Below are 27,897 nucleotides of genomic sequence, written 5' to 3' on the forward strand. Positions count from 1 at the left end.
TACACTTAGTATAAAGTATTTTATTGTAAATGTTTGAAATACTACAGTATATTTGTGATTATAGTTCTGACAAACAGTCTAAAGTAAAAGTAACAAAAATAAATACATCTGCATTGACAGATATGTGATGAGTTGTGGGAACTCATGTTGAATAGGTTCAACTTTTTCTAATTTTATTTAACTTGAGAAACGGTCTCTGACTTTACAATATAGCATGATGATTGCCTACCAACTATTACAAAAAGTCAAGGTTTCTGGTATTATACTTACCTTCTTACATTATATTGTCATGAAATAGCTGTGATAAAATAATAAATTCATACTGCATGACATCTCCTTCCTGGTGAAATGGTCTCTAAAGAGCTTGAAAGTCCATTTTCATAGTAATATCATTCCTACAGTAAATTTTCACTAGTTTTATGACAGAAGTACATGTACACATATAATCTATGGCATCTCAACCACAATGCAGGAAAGCAGACTGGCTTTCTAGGTATCATAGACCACAGAATGAACAGCAATAGATCAATCAAAAGCTTCATCACCGTTTTTTCCACCAATTGTCTCATTTTCTATTTGTCAGAACAGTGATGGTCGCACAGTCACTAATCCCCGAAGTTTGTCGCGGTTTCAAAATCATCATCATCATCATCATCATCATCATCGTGTGTTAGAAAATAACCAGAAGCCCAGAAAACTGTTTCAAAAGACTATTCAAAAGTGTAAAAATTACTATCTAGCAATAAAAAATACTGCTTGTTCCATTTACATCCCAACATTTTGAGTTTCTGTCAGTTTAGAAATCTGTTCAGACACTAATTACAAAAACAGTGGAATAAAGGAAAACAATGCCAATAGTGTCTTAGGTACACAGTACACAGTGTGGCCTGGAAAAATGAGAGGGAGAATCCCTCTGTCGTAGAGAGAGAGAGAGAGAGAGAGAGAAGAAAAAGTGCCAGAAAGTGTTCATAGTTGATCCTTCATATCGTTTGGTCTGTCCTGTTCTCTTCATTTCAGCAGTGTATCCTGTCGCTTCTTTCATCTGTTAAAGCCTGTGTGTTTGAGAGTTCTGGCAGACTGGAATGTGCAGCTATCTTTGTGTTTTAAGCCAGGGTTCTCTGTCTTGGCTTTATTCTGGGGTAGAGCTGTTAAAGACAACAAGAAGAATGTCAAAAATGCACATTTTTTTGACATTAAATAAACACTCTTATCATCGTTACAGTTTCAGTGACTCACCCCAAGGAGGTTGCGGGGAATGTACCCCTCAGATTCGCCCATGCTCGCCCACCACCATTCGATCTCGTCCTCGTCTTCCCTGCGGATGATGGTCATGCAGTCTCCCTCGCGGAACAACAGTTCATCAGGGTTTTCACCGTTGTAGTCCCACAGACCGTAGACCACCCCTCTGTTCATGATGCCCATCTTCTCTTGCACACCTGAGGGTAGACGGATTTAAAAATAATAAGTACAAAAAGTAAAAAGAAGTGCAGCGAATGTTTGATAGAAACAGAATTCAAATGTAAATATTAAAAAAAGGAACAAAACATACACGACAGAGCATAAAACAAATATATCTAAAATAATAACATAGCTACTGACCATAGAGGAACTGGGAGCACTGCGTATAGCCCTCCTCCATCTCTTCACATTTATCAGCTGCCGTTTGCATGTCGCTGTAAGTCATAGCAAACACTGCTGCACCAGACTCCACCAGGAACTTGCACACTTGCACATTGTTGCAGGATGCAGCACAGTGAAGGGGTGTCCTATGTTGGAAAAACAGATTAATTAAGTGATTACAGTTGGAGCCACTATACTATATTCAGGTTTCTGTTGTTAACAAGCTCATATAGTTGAGTTGGTCAACACATGTAGACAAATGAAAATAGTTCAGACTTGTCTGAAGCTAATCAACCATGTCAGCGACGAACTTGAACTCACCAGCCGTCACTGTCAGCTGCATTGACGTTAACACCGAACTGAACCAGAAACTTGACAATCTCTGTATGTCCAGCACAGACAGCATTGTGTAGGGCAGTGATGCCTTCATCATTGGGTAGACTGGGATCCTCCACCTGTGAATGAGAAATAACAAATAAGGAAATATAATCACTACTCCTAGATATTGGTAGCTGACTTAAAATACCAGAAAAACAGGCAAAGCTACTCTCACAATGTGATATTTAACATTGTAACCATGTTACAATACATAGCAAATGTTTCCTGTCTTACCTCATAGATGATTCTCTGGACCAGGTCAAATTCTCCCTCCAGAGAAGAGTCCAGCAGCAGAGCAAGCGGGTTGAACTTCACTCTCATGTTGTGATCGATGCGTTCAGAGCCAAGCTTGCGCAAGTTGGTCCTCTTTCCCTAAGGAGACGATCATAACGGTGTGTCACACAAATGATCTCAAACAGCCGTTACGACAAAGGGAAAATTAATGTTAAATCTAAGACGTGAGAATGCAGAGTCTGATCCTGAAGCCTGCCCTGCTAAAGTGGAAGCCTCCACTCTCTGCTGTGCTCAATTTGGACTAACGGCAGAGGAGGGACTTGTTTTCCAGCTCCAAATGCATTGCTAATCCAGTTTATCCAGACACAAATTCATAACTCTGAAAACCTGATTATGCAACCAAGTGCAGCGCAAGTCTTAAATGGGTCGTAATGCTGATTTCTTATTGGTTTGTCCTTTTGGGTTAACACCTGCCACCTCACCATAAAACCCACTTAAATGAGTTGCACTAAGGGCTTAACAACAAGAACATCTAAACTGGTGTTTGTTAACACAGAATGGAGGAAAGTGGGTTGGGTATCCGCTTAGTGTAAGAAGAATAAGACCCATTTTTCTCCAGAAACAATAGCAGTACTTGATAGGGATTATAAAATTATATAACAGATGAGGTCACTGCTGTTAACCAGCGGGTCATTAAAAAGTAGAAAGTGCACCAACTGCAATTCATGACCTGCCCCTGTGTCCTTACAAACAAACATGTGAGGGGATTTAAAAACACACATAGCACACAAGGGTAACCTGTACTGTAGACCCAGGGCTGTAGTGACACAAGCAAGCCAACTGAGAGCCACATAATAATTGTGATTCAGCAGTTTAATGTGGTGAGTCATACCGGTGGCAGCGTGACCTGGCCAGTGACCTCAGGCGCCTTCATGTTAAAGGTGTCCTCTCCCAAGCTTTCCTGCTCTGCTCCACTGGGATATGGGGGTGGTGGGTAGGGAGGGAACTCTTCCAGGAAGCCTTCTGGTGGCGGAGGGGGCAGGTTTGCCATTGCATCCTCCAAGCCAGCATTGAGTAGTGGTGGGAAAATAGCGTCATCCGGCCTGGGGGCTGGGTGGGATGGGGGAGGAGGGAGGATAATCTCCTCGCACTCTGCGATGGCTGAAGGTGGTTTGGTCTGTTCAGAAGGAGCTGGAACGGAGACATTAACACCTGGGATGTGAGATGGGAGCTGTCCTCCCTCCAGAGTCTGTCCTGTCTCTGACGGATGGTTCTCTGCAGCACTCAGAGGGCTTGGAACATGTGGCGCCGCAGATCCCTCCGTTGCCTTATCTGCTTCACCAGCGTAGGTGGGAGTGGTTGGTGTGGTCAAAGTCTCCATAGCTGCCAGTGTGGTCTTCTGGTAGAGGAGTTTCTGAATGTTAGGCCCTGCAGGACCTTCTGGTTCAGTGATGGAGCTGCGTTTCTTCAGGGGCCTTGGGGCATTGTAGAGCTTCTTTCTCAGGGCTTCCAGGTCCCCATCACTTTGATGCCTGTAGGGATTGGAAATGAAGGGAAGCAGCTTGGTGGGGCTCAGGGGCCGGGGAATGCGCTCCGTTTCTGGTTGGGGACCCTCAGGTGGGCTGGGAACCATGGTGTTGGCTCCACTGTGGTCCAACTCAGATTCCAGGGCAGGAGAGCGGCGATCCATGTAAGGGTTCTCTGGATGTAGGGAGCCTCCACCGGGGATCACTGGTTTACCATACACTACAAACAAAGTCAGGAAACAAGTGTTACTGCTGCCACGTCTGCAGCCTTAAACTCAAGATAACAAAATGATAAACATTATGCTAAATAATCCTGTCAGGTCAGCAATATGCTAAGCAAGAGATGCAGCGATAAACACTCTTAAGACGGATCTATCTCATCTTAAAGGGAACATTGATCAAGAATGTTCACCTGATGGGAATATCAGTTTTAGATGCACAATATTGTTCGTGTCATTAATCTTTGAACTGAAGCTATGAGACATTAAACACTGTACCTCTACATAACCAGAAATCAAAGTTAAATGTTTTAGTTTTCATTTAATTACCAGGTCAGTCTAATTTACTGTATAATAACTTAATCATACTGCATCTATCATAGCCTATTATGGCCTAATTAGACTTAAGATGCACTCCATCCATGGCTTCCATTGCATTGCCTGTCAGACTCTCATTTAATAACCTCTCTTGTGCCGTTTCCCTGAAATGTCTTTGCCAAATAATACTGTAGTCCATTTACAGATCTAGCATAGATGGTAAGAAAATCCTCAGGACTGACTCTGGGCTGGAAAGAAATGGGTTCATTTCATTTCCACATTTCCAGTCAGAAGCAGCAGGTACGGTTGCCTACGATTGCGTTTGTAAAGTGAAGATGTAACAGATGGCTTAGCCTCTCTAGCTGCTCCTCTGGTCAGTGGCGTGTGAACATTTTCTTGCTGAGTTTGCTGAGCAGAATGGAGCAGCAGGGCAGATGTACTTTATGGTGATTATATCTCAAGTGACACAAGATACTACTTATCTTAACCCTTATCTACATTGGGATTCTTACGTTTAGTGAACTCCAGCTTTAGTCTTCAGATTTTATTTTCATTCCATTTTAAGGGATACTGTGACATAGATTTTGTGTGTTACAGTCAACTTGTGTTTCATTCAAAGTGTGTAAAGTGTGTAACCAACCTATTCACCTCTGTCACCTCACAAACACTATTCAGGCACTAAATTAACAAAATGTACAACTGGATATTCTTACCACTGACAAATCCATTGGTGCGGCTCTGAGTCCTGTTGAGAGCACCCTGAATACCAGGCTGGATGAAGGGCTTCCCTGCTTTAGGCTGCTGCGTGTACATGGAGTAAATGGAGCTGGCCGCCAACGTCTGGGGCTTACTCAGGCTGGCATCTTTGGAGGAGGGCAGCTCTGGAGTGAAGGGCCGTACTGTGGCTGCAGGTGGAGTGTCCTGCTTGGAGGGTAGAGGGAGTGTCTGGCTCTGTGATGGTGGGAGAGGGGTGCGGCCCTGGGCAACCTGGGGCTGCTGGCTTTGGGGCTTGGCTTTGGGGAAGGTGCCTGTGTGGAGACCTGGTTTGCTGTAGGGCATGACAGCAGGGCCTTTTGGTTTGGTGGGAACAGGAGGAGGCACCTTGACTGGAGCTTTGGTAGCAGACTGGAGAGAGAGATAGCAAATTAGATGCAAGGGTGTATTCCTGCTGGTAATAACCAAATCTGACTTTTGATTTTCTTATGAGGATGTAAGGACAGTGTTCCCATTCCTTCTCACCTGAGCGTCCCTGACCAGGTCATCACTGCTCTGGTTTTTGCGGAGGGAGGTGGCAGGAGCCTCCGTTGGCTCAAACATGGAAAATGGACGCACCTTTCTGTCCCTCTTCAGTTCCGTCTCATCTATACACAAACCACAGGTAGAGGTAAAAGTCAGTGTCGAGACAGTGTGATTCTATAAAAAAAAAACACACACAACAAAAGCTTCCAAAGGGGCTTTTGCTGCATTACTGTTTTCCCATTTCCAGAAATGATTTGCATTAGAGAGGCTGTGTGCGCACGTGGGGTTTGCATGTGTGTATTTGTCTTACCTTGCTCTGTGTTAGTGTTGGAGTGAGAAGTCATTCGTGGCAGAGTTGAAGATGGACCATGACCATTGGTGTTGGATTCTGAAGCTGAAGGACCCCAGTCTGCCAGCTTGGATGACTGAAGGCCTGTAGGGACCAGCAGGAGAGGAGGGAGAAAAGAGGGCAGAGTCTGTAAATGTTAGCATATACCATCATTTTGACATATGTACACACATATATTATCATAAGTTCAGTGAACTGTATGTTATGCAGAGTCACACAGAGTAAACAATCATGGATTTAAAAAAAAAAAAAAAAAACAACAACCAACAGTGGATTTTGAAGCAGTTTGCCTCTCTGGTTACTCATCATTTGTGTTTTTGGTTGACTGACTAAGACCCAGCCAGTGGCCATGCATGTCCACAGACATCCACAGTCAGATGAGCTACAAAAGCATAAGGGTCTTGCAACTAGCAGGATTAGCATCACATCAAAGAGGGTAAAACATGATGATTTCCGTCACAGTGCCTGCAGACTTTAATTAAATGCTGCCTCACAAGAGGTGTTATACTTGTACACCAACAAACAAACACACACCACACACATTTTGCTATGAGACCTGATTGGATTGGTCAGAATCCACACAGAATGTCAGTTCAACTAAAAGTTATATATTTGTTCCAACTGACCCATTTAGAGCAGCAGAAAAAGAGCTGAGGAGAAAGCTCAACAAACACGCTTTAACAAACAGCAGCAAAACAAGCAAACAGGACCAAAGATCCAGATAGGAAATTATGAAAATAGCAAAATCGTTTTCAGTGAGAATCAATCTAATGAAAGATAAACACAATGGAACAAAGTATTTGAGAAGCACACACGTAACACACACAAACACAGGTGTATACCTTTTCTCTTAGCCCGCAGCTCTTTCAGAGGCTTAAGCAAGAACATGGCTTCTGAAGATGCATTCGAAAGACAAGAAAAACAAAAGTAGCCTTAGAGCTCCAGATCTCCCTTTGGCCTAGACACGCTGTTGGCTGGGCCCAGGCAGGGGCCCGCCTGAGGGGCCACACAGAGACCAGCACAACCCCCAGGAGCCTGCCCGATACAACGCACAATGTCCCTGCTAGAGAAGAACTGGGAATGGGTGTATACGAAGAGCAGATTCCTCTGCATCCCCGCCCATCCCCTATCTCTCTTCTTCCCATACAGCAAATCAACTCAGCATGCAGAAATAATTGCGTGCAACATCATGACAGACTGGGAAAAAAAAAAACCTGTTACTTTTACTTCCTGTATGTGGAATGGCTTCAAATAGGAAAACATGGGCTGATGAGGAGGTAAGAGAAGGAATCAGGGATTGGTCCCTTCTGCTGTTGTTTTGTAATGACTAATTCTGGTGTTGGATCATTCATTTTTAATTACATAAAGCGCTCTGCTGGCCCACTATCCACTGGGGGACTGATTTAGGGCTAAGAGAGCGAGACTAGAGATGGAGTGCGTGAGAAAGAATTACTGAGAAAGTGGATGGCACGACGAACATCTTTAAGCGGGATATGTTGCTCTGGTCCATCATTGGTTTGGCCGAACTTTGTTCCACTACATTACACAGCACACATGCTACTGCAGTCCGTGGGAACAGGGTGCTGGTGTAACAACTACTAGTACCATGTACAGTCTCTCAAACTTGATTTTGAAAAGACAAATAGAAGGTGACACACACTGGTTTAACTCACTGCAAAACACATCAAAAGCTCTTCAGAAAAAGGAAAGAGTGGAGGGAAAAAAAAAAAGATTTCAGGCTCAGCAATACTCATGTCTCAACACACCATCCACGAGGTAACTAGCTACCTTCTGAGCTCAGAGTGACATGGCAAGCAGTAGGTATCCCAGAATCCTCTACTCCTGCTGGAGGCAGGACAGTCACATTTCAGTTTTTAAAAAAGCATCACAATTCCTTGATGACATTTACAAAGAATCATAGGGAACAGCTGACCACTCTTTTACAAATTTGTGATGTGAAAATCCGTGAGTGGGCTGTCGCAGAAATAGGTGAAGAAATTAAATGTAAAAAGACAGAAGGGACAACGTGAAGGCCCGCTTGGAAGGCAGAGATCAACATCATGGTCATGCTCACCTGTGCCAGACTTGTTCTGTGGGTCGTGGCCTGGAAGGGTGGCAGTGCCGTCTGGGTAGGCTGGTTTTACGAGCAGGTCCTGCCTCACTGGGCCCCTGGGCATGGTGGACGACTGGATATATGGGCCGACTGCCGCCACACGAGATGGACCCGACTGCTGTCCAGCTTGACCGTCAGAGGGCACCTGTATGGTGAAAGGAAAGGAGAGAACATTTAAGAGGACACTCTTTGGCACCTGTAGTGATCTAAACTATCTCATATTACAGTAGACAGCAGGGAGGGAGACGATATTATTCAGACATAGAGATGATGAAATGGTGACCAAATCTGATTATTAATTTTTAAAAAACTGAAAAAAAAAAAAATGTTGAGATTGAGTTCATATTGAGGTACTAATAAATATCACTAAAAGGTCTACGGCATCCCTCTGAGGCTGTAATGTTCATTACATAACAAGGAACAAAATGGTATGATGGATGAAAAATGAGACAACTTGATATTTTTAGATTGTTGCCACTAGAGGCTAAATTTGTAAACTTTGGCCTGAAGGTGGCGCCAAAGCAGGCCATGTTCTTACTCAAATTTAAAGCACTTTTTCTGGTAAGCGTGGAAGTGTTCAAAGATTAGTAAAGCAGTCAGTGTTTTTGGGGTGTACCGTCATGAAGTGAAGTCTGGGGGAAGTGGAAATTTGGTTCTCTGAAGAGATCTATTAATGCAACAAATTGGCAAACCACCAAGCAATAACAGGGATATTTAAATCTGGACAAGATGTTGGAATGGTAGGCTAACATCAATATCCTCCGTGCCCTGCCTTGAAGCACTCACATTGGTATTATTAAGGTTTCTTAGCAATCACCCTGTTTAAATACTACTGAATAACCATAATCAACACATGGCTTAAAGTTGGTGATTTATAAAGATTGAACACACCCAGATTTATTAAATATTCATACATTAATTTGATCCGCATGGTTTTTTTATTAAACATTCCAATGGACCATCATGCAGTGATTTTAAAACAGCTAGGATAGGTATGGTCTCTGCTTTTTGGACAGGTAAAATCCACACTGACAGTACAACATCTTAAAAGGCTCTAGCTAAATTTGAGGCTTAATTGGAGAAATCTTAAAAGTTAGAAGACTGCAACCTTGTCATAGATATAACATGTTACATGAAATGCCATTATGCAAACCAAACCCAACAGACACACTGATTAACTTTCAGTTTTAAGTACTTAAACCATCTTAAAAAAATACAGCTCGATCCCCAGGCAAAAACTTATCCTACAGCTATCAATATGACAAGCTGTCCTTTTGAAACAAGATGAGCATGGCTCTTTTTGCCCATCAAAGGTCTGAATTAAAAAGGAACTAATGGAATCTGCTGTGCCAAGTCATACTGAAGAGATCAGAAAGAAAAGAGACGCATATGTTCAGCTTCAATTCTAGTTTCGTTACCTGAAGATGCGTGTCTTTTGAAGCCCTCTCTTTACCAGGATAGCCATTCTTGAAAAAACAAAAGCACAAACATGCAACAGCAGTTGAAAACACAAATAATCCCCTGTTTTGCAGTATAATGTGAGCCTTTTCTAAGTGCTTTCTGAACTATATCACTAAGACTGCGGGATAACTCTAGGCTGGCAGCACTCAGACCACCTCTCTTCAGTCAGTATGGTCATACGTGCTTGTTGGGTGATGTCAGCCAGACGCTTGCCATTTGGTTGGAAGAGAGAGCAGCTTGGATGGAGTGTGTCTTTGTGCTTGTGTGAAAAAGGACCACTCATTATGATTCCAGGCAGGGTGTGTGGGTAAATCATCTCCTCACTGTGGCCTATTGAGGCCTTCATCGCAAAAACATACACACATACCTTTCTGTGCTCCGTTTCTACGTTATTATATGTCAAAGAGACATTAAAAGGGAAGTTAGGGTACTTTATAGTTAGATTAGGTTAGAAGTTGCTACTAAAAGGCTTCCAGCAGAGCTTCAGAGGGATATGTTAAATATACATTATAACATGGATTATTTATGTTCTAACATAGGTCACTTTAGATCTTGTACACTACATCTGCTTAGTAAACATGGCATGCTGGAGGCCATTATATGTGTATCTACAATTTAGAAAAAAGAATATGATGGCACAGAATACAAACAGATTTGTGATTTGCATTACACGGTTATGAATCAGTATTGAATAATGAAAAACAACATTTGAGGTTATTGGTTGAATGTTAATTTGGTTGAAAGAAAGAAAGTTAATGGTGAAGGCCAGTGAAACACTTTAATTATGTCTGAGAGGAAATCGACCCCATCATGGAAACATAATTAAAGAAATTACTGCATAGAGGACAGACTAAAATGATTTGTGTTTATAGGATGGTAAAAAAAACATAAAATCATCCATCATTCCATTATAATGATTATGTTTTCTGCATTGCCACCCTTACATTTTTGCTATTCCTTCACAAGCAGTGAACATGTTATAATGTTCTTCCTAACAGATCTGTTGACTCTTAATTACAGCCCCATGGCAACATGTGTTCAAAACAACTCCTGGAAAGAGGATAGAGGAGCAGAGGAGACATCAGGCAGCTAACTCTAACTTTATTTCTACACCCATCAAACCTAGCAAAGAGTGGATTGTTCATTTTCTAGTAGGAGTTGGAACCTGCCACATATTTCATATAAAATGTGTTTTGAAAAGCCAATGTTTTTTAGTAAGATGATTGTTTACTGATTATTTGACTTTTCCCGTTTCTGTGCAGCCAAGAAAAGATAGCATCTCCCCTGACATTCCTGCCTGTCTGATGTCAGCCTGCACTCCTTACTCCTCTCTCCTCTTCATGAGTAGTTTCCACCAAATGGGACTGAAAACACAGCTGAGCGAAGAAGTAGGAGTGTAAATTCTGACACGATCAAAAATGATGATCAGTCCCCACCAGCTATCTCAGACAGACAGATCAAAGAATGGAAAACGACAGATAGGAGTGGACTCCTTTGACAAGAGGGAGTCACTTGGTTTTCCCCACACAGAAAGCTTACGTTGGCATGGGTGAGCTCTGGATGCCAGGGCATCTGAGGCTTCCGGAGGTAAACAGAGATAAAAAAAAACAAAAAAAACAGCCTTTATTATCTGGCCACTAGACGGAGCTCTGTCATTTCCATCACTGATTTGCAGATATGAATTATAGTGACGTGACAAATTGTTAGTCACAATAACGATCAAAGCTATGTGAACACCTTTCACAAATATAGTTACATATATTAACTATATTTGTGATAGGGTTCTGTATCCGGATATATGAATGCTGTAGTGGTGTGATAATACTTACAGGGAGGTTCTCTTTCTGCTGCAGTGCTGCCTTCTTCTTCCATAGGCGATCTCGGAGCTCACTGATCCGTTTGTCCATGGCCGCCACCTCCAGGTTGCGTTTGTTCAGGCCCTCTCTCTGCTGCTGCAACTTAGAGTTCTGATCCTGGTTGAGCTTGTTCCTCAGCTGACCGCCAAGTAGGACAAGACATGAGGACAAAGACAAGATATTGTTTAAATGTCTGTGCTCTTTGGAGCTCAATTTTTGGTGTTGAATCCAATTTGGACATTATTGTTTCTGCACACCTGTAGCTCCTTGTAGAGGCGGTCCAGCTCAGCCACAGAGCTCTGATTGTCATGGAAGTTGTCCATTTTGCCATTTTTGAGCAACTCCAGCTGTCGGCTGAGCTCCTCCACCTTGGAAGCAGCCATCACTAGTTCTCGCTGCTTCTGCTGGAACAGGTTGTTCATCTGCTCTATCTCCTCCACTGGAGAGCGGGACCAACAGGTGGAGAAAAGGTAAGAGACACAGAATATCATGAAGACAGGAAGTCAAAGAAAGACATTATATTCCATGCTTATAGTCAATATAATATTCTCAGCAAGCATCCATTGATAAAATTCACTAAAGCTTACCCAGTTTGCCATTGCTGAGGCGCTTCTGCTCCACCTGGCCCTTGAGAGCCCGGACCTTCTTGAGCCGGGTTTCTTGGTTCTCAATGTTCTCTCGGAGACGCTGCAGCTTTTCTTGCTCAGAGGCCTGCTGCTGCTGACGCTGCTCCTGCTGCTTCAAGTAGCGCAGTCGCTGCTCCTAGAGAGACAAAAGAGGAGAAAGGGAGCATTGAGCAAATGTCAGAAACATAATAAAAGAGACACATCCCTGTTAGCATTGCATTCGTGACAAATCCATGGCAGGGTATGCTTTCCTCAACAGCTGCTGTTCTCAGGCAAGGTACTGAACTACACACTCTGGTAAGGTGGCTGTGGTGAGAATTAAATTCCCAATGAAACTCCTGAAGACTGTTGGTGATTAATTTAATATCAAGATGCCTGTTTTAATGAGGATTAAGAAAACATTCTGTGGAGCTTCACAGTATTAAACCTTCTGAAACCAATAGTAAGTCTTGAACTATGATAGCGTGCACTATACACGTGACAGAGATCTCCCAAACTGGTTTAAGATAGCACGACACAGTCTATCTGAGACTGTATCAGGTGATGTGTGCGATGGTAATGCCTGTTTGTTTACTTGACATATGAGTGACTTGTAAGTATGCACGACTGCTTGAAGCTACATTCCATAATGTTAAAGTAGGTTAAGCACACATGTTTCAGCTTGCAGGACATATTTTAGCAAATTTATTTAAATAAATAGGAAACGCACAAGATCATTTTCTAAAGGTATCTTAATTCAGGACGTGTGTCTGGATCAGCAGAACAGAAGCATTTTAAGTTGCCTCAGCAAGAAAATAAAATGTTTTCCGTCAAGTGTCTTTCCCACAGTCGCCAATAAATCCTGAGCAAAATGAGAAAGTAGAAGTCCTAAGCAAGTAAAAAAAAAAAAAAAAAAACTTCAAATACAAGATGAGTCCTGCAGAGTGAAAAAAATCCAAGGTAGTCAGCTGTCCCAGGCGTCTCAAATTATAAAACCTACGCCTGTAGCCATCCACAACTCATCTAACCTGTCTGTCACAACCACCATGTGCAATAATATATATATATAGTGCACTAGATTTGCTTTAGTACCTTGTTGTATGTTCCATCTCCCCACTTCTCCCGATAACCCCCTCTTTAATCATGCTCCATTATTTTGTCTATCCTCCTGGCTTTTACTTTGATCTCCACCACTTAAACCTCTTCATCCGTCCATGTCTCTATCAGCTCTCATCCCCCCCTTTCATCTTGCACTCCATCTTTATGCACCTTGGAAGCAAGGAGCTGTTGTTGAGCTTCTATTTGTTGCTGCTGTCTGGCAGCCATCTCTTGTAGTTCGGCCAGCGTCATGTCCATCCGGGGAGTCGCCACCTGGGCAGAATTTTACAGGGACAAGGGTCATGCAATCTTGTGCTATAACTCACACTTTTGATAGTCATTCAAGATATAATACAAAACAACAAATGTAGCATTGAAGTTAGAAAATCAAAAGCAGCAAGAAACAAACACCTGTGGGGAGATTAGAGGAGCAATCTCTTTACTTTCCTATTCAAACCCTCAAAAGAGGATCAATGGAGACCTTTTAGTGGTTTGAGGATTCGTAGTAAAAAACATTTATTTTTTAAGTGACATTCTCGACTTGATAATTATGTAAACAGTCATGTTGATGTTATGATGCACTGATTAGTTTTTCCATTTGCATTTATACACTGCAGGGTGTTTTTGAATTGAATTAATTAATAACCTTTAGCAAATCATCAAGTTTGTTGTTCAGGATAAAGAAACAACAAACCAGGTCACAGAATGTTTTAATAATTAAAAAGAAACATGATACACATGACAGGAATAAAGGTACAACTGTAAACATCTTGGTGGTGATGCCACCTTCAATCAGCAATGAGCAAATTATATTATTCCAATAAGGCCCAGGAAAAGAGTTCCAGGGCTTTTATTCTTCTTCTTAAATTAAAATACTAAATAAAATAACTGTGTGTAAAGATATGGATAAGGTAGTGTCAGTGTCTCGAAAAACAACACATGCAAACTCACCCCATTCTCCATTCTTCTTTCTGGAGGACCCTTTACTCCATTCCTCTTCTGCTCTGAGCCTCTTGACCCACCTGAATAACCAACACGATAGAAGACTCCATCAGACATCACAATCTGTGTTTGGCTGCCTCAGCTAAGTCCAAACCAAGAAACAGCAAACGGGTCTTTGCAGACAACTGTGAGAAATGACTGGAACCTCCCCTTGTCTTTTTGCTTGTCCCTGTCGCTAACAAACAAGGGAACACACTGTACGACTTTCTCTGGACTTGCTGCAGAGGAGATTTTTAGATCAGGAGATGGCTCGGCCAAAACAGACTGTCTAGTGCTGAATGATCTTCGCTCCTCTGGGAAACAACTGGGATCAGTGTTCTTTGTGACTTGCAGTAATCTCAGGATTTAACCTAATGCATAACCGTCTGGTGGCGGGTCTCACAATTGTGTGTGTATGTGCTTGTCTGCGTACATAAATGCACTTATATCCAACCATGCTACTGGCATTTGACAGCTGAGGGGAGGGGTCTTTCAATCCAGATCCATCCTTAAAGCCTTGGCCTATGTCCAAAGCCCTTTAGCTTGCATAATGGCTTTAGATGGCCTTGAAACACAGTATGCATGTTAAATACACATCCTGGTTAAGTGTTGGTGTGAACAAAACGCCATGCTAAGGCTTAATAAGTGGCATTAAGAGTGAAATTACTAAACTAGCTCAATTCAGCAGAGAATACTTTCTGTCCTCTGACCTGGTGTGAAAGAACGCACCGGCACAGAAACAGGAAGTCTGAACATTAAACTGACTCCGTACTACAAGTAGGACTGTGAACAACCGTATTGATACCACAAAAACAGAGGACCAAAAGTACCCATCCGTAATAAAAATAAAATACCGTAACATGAAAAGGTAATACAGCACTGTGTTGCAAACGCTGGGCAGAGCTAAGCTAACAGTGGGAAAACAAGTGCAGGCTAAGATAACAGGAAGGGAAAACAGCCGTCTAATCCCTGGGCCAGACTAAAGCTGTGAGAGGTAAAAGGGCTTAGTTATGCAACTGGGAGCTGAGAGGACAGCGTACGACCAAAATACTGGAGTTTTCTGTGTTCCTAAGAAAACTGAAAAGTAACAGGCTTATGACGATGTGGCCTCTAACAGTACAGCTAAATAAGGCTTGTTCAAGGATTTGAGGCCTACTAATATAAAACCCTTTTCTGGGCAAACGCAGTGTTCATAGAGGCACATTTAAGCCTCTACAGTAAGAGGACAGGAGGTCTGGTTCAATGTAAATTTCCTTTCATGAATCCATAGCACCAGAGTGGATGTGTGTACATTTAGAGGCTGTAGGCATCTCTGGAGTTTACTATGTAAGTGTCAAATGTCTTTTCTCTGGGGATTGCCGTCGCCCAAGCAATGACTTGAGAGACCATAGAAACCCTTGCTCGTGCTTCATTATCTGTTGAAGAATGACACTTACCAGATTCCCTGCTAGGGGCTCGATTGTGACGCAGAAAGAAGCGCACCTCTGCCCTGTGTTGTCCCCATCGCTGGAGCACATCCAGCATCCTCTCCCCGTCACCTACAGCACGCTCTGCAAACAGGATACATAAATGTGTCAGTGCTCCCGCATGACATAGAAACACACCCGTAAACTAAATATTGAAATAATAATCAAATGACTTTAATTATATTTAATTAGACAAGGTTAAAAACATGTGTCAACACCAACATAGGTCAAGCATGCACGTGAGGGTTGCGATGTGAAATCCTGTTCAACCACTACCCTGACACTGCTGGCCAACACTGAAAAGGAAATTCATTTCACCGGCGTCATCTGCATCTAGTTGATCTTCCTGAGTAATCACCTTGGGGGGGAAAACAACTTTGATGTGCTGTCAATTATTCTGGCTGGTACGGAGCCAAAGGGCTCATCATCTATTCCCTAGACGTTTTCCTCAACGTGCTTGAGACCATTTCATTGCTCAAATGGACTGACACATTAAAGTCAAGTGGAGGTCAGTGAAACAATATATTTTAATAGAATGACTGCAAAATAAATCAGCAGACTGATGTAACATCCAGCTTGTTAATATCTTAAATCGAAATTTGATGTAAAATGTCACTGCTGTGTTTTCAAGGAGAGGCAGTAGTTGTCTGCAGAGAAACGGCTGCAAAATCAGACAATATTTTCAGACTACTTGTGGAAGTACTCAAACACAATAATTGGCACTTTCTTTACTCTTTTAGCAGCATCACCATGGAAACAGCCACGAAGCCTGGCTCCTCGAGTTTTGATTCTGAATACCTCCTGACTCTCAGAGATGGAGAAAAAGGGGGAAAGGCATGAAATCTCAATCCCCCTCCTTCCACCTGAGAGATGTGGGAGATGTCTGGGTGCTTGTGTTTGTTACAGGGATTATGGGCTCTGCTTCATTTGCATTGCAGGCCCAAACAAGATAAGCCCTTCAAAAAGAAAAACCCAAGCAGTTGACCACACAGCTAATCTCCATATATGGTCCACTTCAGAAAAGCAATTTCCCTCTAATTAAAGAAAGAAGAAGAAGACGACAAACAAGTGCCTGCACACTGATTCCCGTCCCTTGGGATACAGCCATAATATTCCACAACCAAAACAGCATGTGACTGTATATCTCGAGCTCCCCACTGTGTGTAGATGGATAAGGAACCACTCTGGAACCACCACTCACCAGATCCACGCCACATCTCAGAGAGGTGGCAGTCTGCCTCCCCCGGCTCCTTGCACAAGTCCACCACATCCCGGCACAGCGTCTCCGGGGTAACGGGAACCTCAGTAAAATGCTGGTCATTGTTACTGAGGTATACTGTCAGGAACATCTGGGGACAGAGAGAGAGATTAGTTGTAGAGGTTGAATAACAACACAAGACAGATGAGAGTGTGTGTGCTTCACTAGCCCTTTTCAGACATAGAAGCCAGCAATATTATGCATTCTATCTGTTTAAGTGGTCACATTTTGTCAGACGTAGGTCACTTTACATTAATGTTTCTTACAACTTTATTCAAACATGGTAGCACATTTACAAATTAAAATGTGTTCGCCAACTAAGCATTAATGACCATCGTAGCACCGAAACCCTCACCACCACATCCAACAGTGCCGCCACTGATACATTTTCACATCAGTTTGTTATTGCATTATACAGTAGGTTGTTAGAGAGCGGATTCCGCTGAATGACAGGATGTTAAGTTGGCGGCTCTCATTTAATTCCTCTCAGCTCAGATGCTGCATGTAAAGTGTTTTGCTGGATATTCACTTATTCATCCACACAGCTGACATAAACGAATATTGGAAATGCATAGACTGTTGGCCAGATTGTTATTGATCGACATAATACACTTATTGCAGTCATTTAAGGAGGGGGAACAAGATATGCAGTTCATTTCTCTCTCTGCATCCACCTTGTACTGCCTTTATGTTAATCCGACAGCATTCAATTCAGACTTGTGTGTTGAAAAGTGATACAGAAATGTTGCTCGGTCCGGCCTAATAAGAATGCTGTCGTGAATTTTAAATAAAGTGACCAGAATACTTAGTCAGATGTGAGGGACGTGGTAAAGTGTGTCAGGTTAATGTAAAGGGGTGTATGTCTCAATGGGGCTGCAGATAGCAGTATCTGTTTCCTCCATCCATCATCAGAGGCCAACTCCCAGAATTCCATCTTACCCCCACGCCATCTAACTGCTAACTAGTGCTGTCACCACTGTGAGAGATCCCTCTATCCCAACATACACACGCAGACATTAAATAGCCCTGCCAAGCACTCCGAGGAAACGGACCACTGAGGACTCTGGATTTGTCAGTGTGTGAATGACAGATAGTAAAGACGGGTTTAGGAAAAGCTAAAAAGAAATTGACTATCTCAGTGAAGTGGAATGTGAAAACTTCAGCTACTGCAGAAAAAAACAACAACGAGCGGAAGAATAAGCCGTCGAACAGCAAGGATCCAGAAAACTGGTACACCTGTCACATTAAAAACTATAGCAGCATCTGTATTGCTTACAAACATTTTGAAGGAATTCTCAAATAAATATTTATATAGAATATTGTTTATGTTTTAATTGGCATCTGGAGTCCATTTAATAAAAGAAAGAACGCCTATGTCAAACTAAAGCCTTGACAGTCAATTTAAAAATACACATCTGGGAGTGAAATATCCTATCCTGCCTATGTGATACTCCTACTAAAATCTATACAAGCATTGACAGTAAGAATGAAAGTGAAACACGGTATCTCTGTGTAGTCACGTTGATGTAAGAAGCTTTTCGGCGGTGCTGGAATATGCTTCCGTCTGTAATCTCACACCACAGGAGAGTGTGTGCTTTGATAAGGCCATAATAAAAATCAATATTGTGACATACAGGATGTATTGTATACAGTAGGTACTGAGGCATGGTACAACTTGAACAGCAGCAGCCTAAAAACTAGAATAACCTGGAAAGTGGATATTTGTTGTAATAGTATTGTCCGTTTCCTAAAGCTCCAGGTTGGACTGCCCGGTTTTTCTACGCTCTGCATGCTGCCGTGAACGGTCGTGCCTACAGGGGCCACGGTGGGAACATCAGGTCATTAGGGTCACAACACAAAGGGCTTGGGGGGCTGAGCAGCTGCAGCCATGGTGCAGAAACAAAAGTATTTGAATTGCTTTCGAACTGTAGGGTGCACCAAGCAAAAGCACAACAGCCTTAAGATAAGTGGCTTTATTCCTCTTTTCTTCTTCAAATGAAGCTTACTGAGTGAGTGGGCAGGTGACATGTTTCCTCTCAGAGTCTCCGTAGCAACATGCACAACCGGAGAAGGCTTGTTTGGGTGTTTTTTCCTGATGAGGTGAAGGTGGAAACAGGGGGTAGCAGTCTGACTCAGAGGACCTGACTCAACTGGTTTGCTCCAAAGGGATGTAAATTAAAGATTCCCATCAATAGAGCGAATCAGCAGTGAGTCATCCTTCTCTGTACAGACATTGTCCCTGTTTTCCTCACCGGCCAAAGAAGACCTAACAGCTCTGTGGTGAAAGACCACCCCGGAGAAGAAAGCCAAACCCAAGACTGTACTTTTCTTTTCTTCACCGTTTGTTGCGGACAACTAAACTGGAATCAGTTAACATAAGTAATTACACTGTCAGGGCCGGTAATTAAAATAAAACCTCGACTGGCATCAATTTCTTGCAGCCTGCCTTTAGCAAAAAAAAAAGCTATTCAGGGATCAGTGCAGAGCAGCTGACATCATCACAACTTCCCAGCAATGTAGGACATTCAGATGACCCTGTTAATATTTGGAGAGTGAACGAGAGACAACAGAGCGAGGGGGGGTGGAGGGTGGGAGAGACTGAAAGAGTGAGGGGACAGGGCACATTGATGGGAGGGGACTGGAGTCTTGGGGGTGGCAATGCCTACACTAAAAGCCAATTCTCAGCACTAAAGTTAATGATCCAGAGCCACCACTACCCAGACCTAGCCTCGATGAGTTAGCACTTTGCTGCTGACCTTCATCCGCTTAATGCATGCGTTCACTGCATTTATATCGCACACATGTGCAACATGTACATTACATAATTGTTTAAAGTAATCAGACCAAATTTCATACATCTTTACATATTCATATTACCTTGGGAAGATTAAAGGGTGCAGAATGGGGTTAGGTAATACATTAATATTCATATTGAACACTGTATATCATAACAGACAATATTGACGTTTTAACAAAGCAGAGGGTCCACATTGACTTTTTCCATTATTAGCAGACTAGTTTGCATAAACTACACAATCACCTTATTCATATGTAAACAGATACCGTATATCAATATGAGAAAAGATCTCCATAATGGCCAGCTCTACTGCAGAGCCTCTGCTAGCTTGATTAAGAGGAAATGCCTAAAGTAGTCTACCTAGACTGACGGGTGAGAACCGTGCCAACTCCTCACCGACTCAGCCAAATACTATGAGAGTTCATTAAATATTCACAGATACAGCGAGTAAAATTAAACAGCTCAATGACAACGTGATAGGTCTATTTCAAAACAATCAAATAGAAGCATAACAGATGACCCTACAAAGTGTTAAGTGACCTTACACAACCAGGGAGCTGAGCTGTACTAATCTGGATTGTATATGACAACATTTGACAAAAATGTGCTACACTTGCCTTCTGCCCATCAGAGTGGATGACAGAAGCAACTGCTGAGTTGCACTTCCTGCATACCTGAGACAGGGCAAAGACATCGCCCTGGGGAAGGAGAAAGGGACGAGGTGCCTCTGCTGCTGCGGTTTCGCTATTAAAACGATATATTTCTATTCAAAGAGTCAAAGCTGTCTCTCAGGGTTTGAGACTGGTGTGACAGCACGAAATTGCAAACCTACTATTATAGCCAGTGCAAAGAAATGTGTCCGTTAACACTGCAGCCTGCACTGTAGATTCTCAAAGAAGAGCAGCTATAAGGCTAGGTCATTGGGGCTATATCTCAGGGATTAAGTTAATCGGCTGTAGAAAAATATAGCCTTTCAACAGGCTCAGTATTACAATAGTAAGCTGAAATCCAATAGCCTGCAGCTAGGATGCCGCCACAATGCCTTAAGTTTTAAATAAAATATCTTTCTGGGTAACAAAGTCCCAAGAGAATGCAGGTGTTCACTCTCATACCCAGACAGTTCAGTGCCTGGTCTATGGTGTTTACATCTGTTAATTAGGTACTGTACTGATTTGGCTCCAACAAAAAGAGCTACACCGTTTTAATGGCCATTTACACCTGCTTTAGAACATCTATGGTTTAGTGCGAGAGATGAAAGATGAAAGGCTTTCATATCACACAAAAGACACTGTAATAAGAACATATCTTAGAGAGAGTGTGACTGCAGCTGGCAGCACGTACTTGACCTGCTTGTTAAAAAGAACTGAGAGTTTTAAAAAGAGATATGTGAAAAAACAGAGATATACTGCCACAGTTCTTACGTGCAAACAGGCTTCTTTGTCAGTTATACAAGAGTGAGATGAAATGAGATGCAGTCCCTGTAGGGAGGTGCGGGACTATTACGCGATACACTGTGAACTGAAGATATCAGCTCCAAAAGACTACCGTCCATAAGATGCTGATTTGGCACTACACGGAGTCATTTGGATGCCTTCTGCTGTAAAAGCAGAGGGGCCATGAAGCAGATGCCATTGATTGCAGGCCTGAGGGGAACAGGCTTTTCAAGCCTCCCCAGTTGTTTAGACGGAGGACTAAAAAAAGAGACGACTTGAGTTTAAAGATCAACACTGTACCCCTAGCCAATTACAGGAAGGAACGCTCTGCTGGTGTGCGGCACTCCCACTGATCGTTCAGATAATGAGCAGGAGCAGTGCAGCAATATAGAGGAAACAGAGTCATGGTGCAAATGTAAAGGACAGGTTCAAGAATAAAAACATTTAAAAAAAAAAACTAACATAGAATGAATTATCTTTTGATGATGTTACTTCAGGCAGGCCTTGTGGCATATCCATCTGTGTGTCCCACCTTGACAATCCACTCTTTCCTTGTGAGGGTCAATTCTACTGCATTAGTCTCTCAAGATCACTTTCCAAATGCAATTGGTTCCATATTGAGTTAAGAGTGATCAAAACTGTCTGCCACTGCAGTTTCCCGTTTCTAAGAATAGACACACCACAGGGGATTGTGCTGTAATGAAATTACTCTTCAATATCAGAAAAACTAGCAAATGAAAGCCCATCCCATCACTGAGAATTCACATCAATTAAACAAAAAACACCCAAAAATCGAATAAGATACCCTTACTGACCTTCTCCTGTAACATCAAGTGACTAATTTTACAATCACACACACACGCATGCACGCACACAATGAATAGGGTTCAAAGTTGAACTATAACAAGATTGTTTCTTTACTGATTAATCTTAAGATTATTCATGTTATTGGATTTATTGTTCATTGTTGTGCAAAACACACCAGTTGTGTTTGTCCAGTTGTATGCAATGTCTATTATCTACATTTTTCAAATAGCAAGGAAAGTTCAGATGACAGGCATGATATAATACACTGGGATTGTTACCATACAACATCTGATCTAATGCCTAGGAGAGAAATGGGACAACTGGGAAAGTGGACAGCGTGAGGCATGGTGACAGCAGCAGAAGATAACAAGGGACACCTCGGGTCTGCAGGGCATTCTGTCCACACATGTTTTCAATTACAAGTAGTGCTGTGGTAGGCGAATGAGTTAACTAGGTCTTGTTGAGGGAGTCACCTCTGAATCTGATCACAGCAGGTTCGTCAGACACTGCAGCATCATCTCCGTCTCCGTTCTCCCTGCCACAGCTTCAAGACTTGACACGGTTCCAGCACAGCAGTCGTTCAAAAAGGCAAGGCAGCAGAAAACTCCCTCATGGCTTTATGCATTATTCCTCTTCATCTCTCTTACACACACTCTCTCACTTTCTTTATGCAGCATTCGGAAAGGGTGAGGTGGTGAGGGAGAAAAGGTCAGGGGTAACAAACAGCAGAACGCAGACTGAATCAGAACGAACAACATTTTGGAGAACACACAAGCTGCAGTGAGCTGTGACTCTTTGATCAGGACAACCTCTTCTCTCCATCTGCACTGCAGTAGTTAGCCTATAACTTTATGATGTGCAATCTCGCAATTGTCCCAACTTGTGCTTATTTGAGAGATAAGGGAAATGGCAGTCAAAATGATGCAGGAGGGAGAGCATGCATCCCTTTTTCTAGGTGTTCTTGACAGATGGATGAAGTAAGTCAGAGTAACAACAAGGCCACAGCAAACTGGAGGCTATAACATGTCATATACACAGACTAAAATGACCTCAAAGTGCTATGTAGTCTGTTGGCTAGGATGATGTATGGGATTTACTGTATGAAAAACTATATTTGATCAACCCTTATATTTCACAAGGGGAACTAATTGCCAAAATGTAGCAGACATACTAATTGGTTTCCTAAAAAAAGAGAAGCCTAGTGATGATGCGTTTGCAGTGTTTAATAAGCCATATGCAAAAGAGAATTTGGTGAATCAGGAGAGTGGATAATTGGAGGAGGAAGAGTATAAAAGCCATTCTTCAGGAACCTTTTTTGGGAACATTTCCATTTTTTTTGACCAGAGGAAACATGGTCTACTTCCTGGACAATAGTTTCAGTCCCCATACAATCCACACTGCAGCAAATACTGGTTTGCAGTAGTATCAATATTAGGACTACAAATACTTTGTGTAGTCTTACTAAATGTTTGACATTTAAACAACTCACAAGAACATCAATTCAAACAACAGAGTCACACATCAGTAGATTATAAAGAATTAGGTTTTTGTTACATCCAAAAAACATCAACTCTGTCTCCAAAAAAGGCCCCTGCTTTGAGTTACCAATCTAATTTACTATTATCTTCATGGCTCTTCAGATGTAGTAGAAATGCAAATTGTATTGACTTAATTCCTGACTTCCTGCTTACCGTTCCTCCTGGGACTATTTAGTGAAAATGGGCATCAAGTTTCCTCGAAGGCTGATTCCCAGACCACCCTGGGTAAACTTCTGAACCATGGCCTCCCTGTTCCAGTAGACCAGTGTTTCAACCTTAAACAAAATGCTGTCACAATGTCCTCGCTGCTTGAAAAGGGGTCTTTCTGAAGCTGTGTCAGTTTAATGTGTAATTCTGCTTTTCACCTGGATACCTCATCCGTGGGAGTCACTGAATATTCCATGGTAGGTAACTTGATACCTGCTCAGGTGACTTGTGAGGTTTCTCTCAAAAACCAGGCTAATGTTATGCTGGTATTGTGCCATTAGTGTGACAGTCTGACAGTATGTGTTCAAGAGAATTACCATTAATTGTCTCAGCAAACACTCTTTGTTCAGGCCTGTGATGACTAAATAAGCCTGTGTGTCCAAAATGTGAAGACAAGACATAGAACTGAAAAGATAATCTGTCATCACAACTCTTTTTTTTAATACCATAGCAACAGAGATGAGTCATAACTCCTTCCGACACGAGTAAATTAGCATGCCTATATAACATAAAATGTTGGATGTCCCAAACCTTTTTCAAACTGAACTCTGACAAGACAGAATGTCTCATAATTGGCCCTGAACACGTCTCAAAAGAAATACAGCCAATCATTGGCCCCCTTACACCCAACATAAAGTCAGCCACCGGGATGTTATTCGAGAAAGCAACTTGAGCCTGGAGCAACACATAAAAATGTAGTCCAGTCATGTTTTTATCAACTGAGGAATTAGACTAGATTAGACCTTCAGCAACTCTGAGGAAACGCTGTTTGCTCCTTTAGTTGGAAATTGTTGACTTTTTCCCAAAACACAGCGAATCTCACACACCAATGTTGGCTTCAATGTATAAGCTTGAAGTCACTTCGTATCCATTTTAAAGTGATCTAAAGTTGAAGTACTGATCTCCTCGTACAGTACTGTCCGAGCAGGCCCCTCAGGTCTGCCAGTCTGGGTCTTTGAACTATTTCAGAGTGCACTTCAAAAACAAAAAGGTGGTGGAGCCTTCGCGGTACTTACTCCTAAGCTCTGGAACAGCCTTCCGCTGAGCATCAGATCAGCTGACTCGGTTGCTACTTTTAACTCTCGTCTTAAAACGTACTTTTATAGAATGGCTTTTCCTAATAGCTGAAAGTGAGATTTATGTGTATATGGATGTATGTGCATAATAATAATTAATTACCGATTCTATTGCTTATGTTCACATTATTATAACCCAGCTTGTTGGGTTGTGAGCAAACGTCAATGTTGTCACAGTGTGTTACAGCACTCTTTTCAGCTAATACAGTCCAAAATACATACCGATAACACTTCTTCAAAAAGTCAAACCATTGCCCTGGAAAGTCTTTGGCGATCACTGATGATGCTGCTTACGTAACCACCACATACTCTCCCACAGACTTAAGACAAAGCCTGTGGTGGATGCAGAGAAAGCCTTCTCTGGTTTCTGTTGACACAAACAGCAAAACCAGGCTTCCCAGAGCATCATCTCATTTTCCCACCATCATCAACAACAGCACAACGTGTAGAAACAGTGAGATTTGTTGCGGTGGAACAAAGACATGGTGTAAATATGTGCGGTCAAAGAATGCAAAACTAAAATATGCAGACCTGGCACAAAAAAGTTAATCTGCTTGAAAATCTACACAGAGAGCAAGTAATGGGAAAGGAATAAGGAAGTGATGTGCCTACAAAACTTGTTTCTGTTCTTTTATGTTGCCAAAATATTCTTAAGTAAGTATTAAATGTAATACATCATGGCAAAAAACACAATAATGAAATATGAACTAATAAACCAACAGAAAATTCCAGCCTTAATGTGGCATGAAAAAGTGTCTGTAGAACAAAGCCTGGTTTAGAGATAACACTAAATCAGGGGTAAATGAGTTATACCTTGCTATGCTTCAATAAAAGGGTGAGCATCCTTTATCAGGGTGCTGCCACAGTGCAGGCACACACACATTGTGCTCTACACAACGCACTGTTAAAGAGTCCCGGCAACTCATTGTGTTCAGGAAACAGTGACCCCTTATTTACCATCCCAGCCAGTAATTACGACACTACATTCTCACTACCCCCGAGCCCCTGGTGTATACAAGCAGGGTCATGGGCTATGGTTGTAGTGTCTGAGACAATACCTCACATCAGACATGGCTATATAGAGGCCATTTTGTGTTTATCAGGCAGACACCAGAAGCTGTATCTCATTCAAAACACGCACACACATATATTCTCGGGTGACAGAATTGGAGTGAACGGGGCAGTTACCAAGGGTTCATGTGGCCTATTAAGACAAAATAATCTTGTATGAAAGTATAAGGTTGACAATTTATATTGCTGTGCACAAGAACGGAGCTTGGTGATAACAAATGAGCATGTGGCAGCAGACTGAGGTCGTGCTCCAGACAGCAGTCATACAAATAGCTCTCTGTCGCCACAGCTAAGGTGATTAATTCACCGATCAAGCTGTTTTACTGGAAGCACGGGTCTGAGCAGAGAAAGGTGTCATTAGTCGAACCTGAGCATACTACCACTGAGGGTTCCACTGGATTGTTCATTTGTTGTTAACATTGTTGTAAATAAAGTGTACTTGTGTGCTATACAGCATGTGACTTTACATTTTTGTTCTCCAAAGACAAAAAAGTCCAGAATAAACCAGAGAAGTTGAGACAAAAACACTAAATACTACAGGCACATAATGACTGTTCTGTCTATAAAAGTAAGCATCCTGGCAACTAGTGCTGAACTGGCATTAGATTTGATACGATGGGTTTATCAAGCTATTAGCCGATCAAATTAATGTTATTATTGCTACAACTATTTTAACAACAGATTCATAATTTAAGTCGGCTACTAAAATGAAATGCCAAAATAGTCTGCTTCCAAGTCTTTATTAAATGAGCTCCTTTCTGTTTTAGTTCATACAAAACATTGAAACAAGCAATAAAAGAAAATGTGAAGGGCACTTTCCAATGCTTTTTGGAATTTAACTGAAATATCGTTTAATGGGGCAAAAAAACTGCCACATTATAAATGACTAGTTATATATATAACTATTTGTTGTTTGCCATGCCAGTCTCGGGTACATCAATTAAAGAGATAATTATTTTATCTGGGTTAAATGCATACTAGTTACTAATTGGGATATTAACACGTCTATGAACAGGAGTAAAACTGCATAACTAAAATAAACAACAACTTGTCACTTTGTCGGGAAGGTTATTTCTCTAGTGTGCTGACAGACAGAGACTTTCACTGCAGCAAAAAGCAATGGACCGATGATGCTGATGATGATGATGATGGCAGCAGTCCAGAGCTGAGGATAGCGTTAGTGCCATCCAGACTTGGCAGGTGCCTTGTGTTTAATGTGCGTTCTGAGCAGGATGGATGTGTGTAACACCAACAAAGCGCACAATTAATGGATCTACCGTTAGCTGAATGACTCTCTTGTCAGGTAAACATCAACTGTCCCAAGACTGGATGTGGACACAGCAAGGCATTTTTCTTGGCGCAGGGGACTTTGCCCGGTTAAGCGTTACATGTAAGATTGACGTCCGCAGTCATGTGCGAAATATTATCCCAGAAAGCAAATAAATGACATGCCGTCTAAACGTCACGCACACAGCAGTGACAGCTAGTAAACTTCACAAAGAGAACCTCCGTGCCGCCACAGACACAAAGCGGAGGACCGCATCAACTTGCCACGTCAATTTAAATGTCCAGGTAACTCAGCGGCGGCACCAAATGCGGGATTACCGGCGGCGACACAATTGTCGAAAACGGAAACACTAAAACGACGGGACAGCTTTGAAACTTGTCGCCAAGTAAATAAAGCATCAACTCACCGGCATCATTTTAGCTTCGTACCGCATTTAGCTAACCAACACAGCACGAATCCCCGCCGGCAGTTTCGACGAGAGCTGTGGGACTGGCGATCACTTTAATCCCAGAGCCTAAAACCCGCGATGGGCAAGGCTACTTTCTCCTGCTTGTGGGGTCCCGTCCTGCATTAAAAACACAGCACACAATTATTTCATGAATCCGACCATAATATCCCCCAAAAAATACACTAATGTTAACTGTATCTAGTATCGACGACCTGTTGCAACAAACAACAAGGCCTTCACGACAAAAGTTTCCGTTGTAGTTGTTTGAGCATAGCTTAGAACTTTAAAACGGCTCGTTGCGAGCGCGAGGCAATGCTTAAAAATACTCGTTTTTTGTGTGTAAACTACGGATAAAAGTTACTCTAAATCTACGTTATTCGATATTTTCTAGGTTTAGCTTACCCGAGGACGCTTGGTTAATCAGCCCGAAACCCCCCGTTGGCTGACAGCGTTGCTGTTTAGCTCGCAGCCTCTCCCAGAGTGACGTAGTGGGAGGATACAAATTCCAGTTA

The 27,897-nt window shown here is 42.2% G+C and overlaps 1 protein-coding gene across 2 annotated transcripts; it reads right to left on the reverse strand.

The window, feature by feature from the left end:
• Positions 1 to 27,862, reverse strand: tp53bp2a (tumor protein p53 binding protein, 2a). Of its 2 annotated transcripts, XM_084021957.1 has the most exons (21): positions 27,788 to 27,862; positions 27,344 to 27,502; positions 16,664 to 16,811; positions 15,433 to 15,546; positions 13,967 to 14,037; positions 13,187 to 13,288; positions 11,900 to 12,074; positions 11,570 to 11,751; positions 11,286 to 11,450; positions 10,996 to 11,034; positions 9,414 to 9,461; positions 7,957 to 8,140; positions 5,844 to 5,966; positions 5,534 to 5,655; positions 5,008 to 5,419; positions 3,125 to 3,978; positions 2,233 to 2,370; positions 1,942 to 2,075; positions 1,600 to 1,766; positions 1,237 to 1,436; positions 1 to 1,145 (listed from the first exon to the last, which is right to left on the reverse strand). In XM_084021957.1, the coding sequence occupies exons 2-21, from the start codon at positions 27,368 to 27,370 to the stop codon at positions 1,104 to 1,106; spliced, it is 3,447 nt and encodes a 1,148-aa protein (XP_083878083.1). In that variant the 5' UTR covers positions 27,371 to 27,502; positions 27,788 to 27,862; the 3' UTR covers positions 1 to 1,103. The 2 variants fall into 2 exon arrangements, with proteins under 2 accessions (XP_083878083.1, XP_083878084.1); XM_084021958.1 differs by lacking the exon at positions 10,996 to 11,034.
• Between the last annotated feature and the right edge of the window lie 35 nt (positions 27,863 to 27,897).

Source organism: Eutrigla gurnardus (assembly GCF_963514095.1).
Source record: "Eutrigla gurnardus genome assembly, chromosome: 11".
In the NCBI taxonomy this organism is placed as follows: domain Eukaryota; kingdom Metazoa; phylum Chordata; class Actinopteri; order Perciformes; family Triglidae; genus Eutrigla; species Eutrigla gurnardus.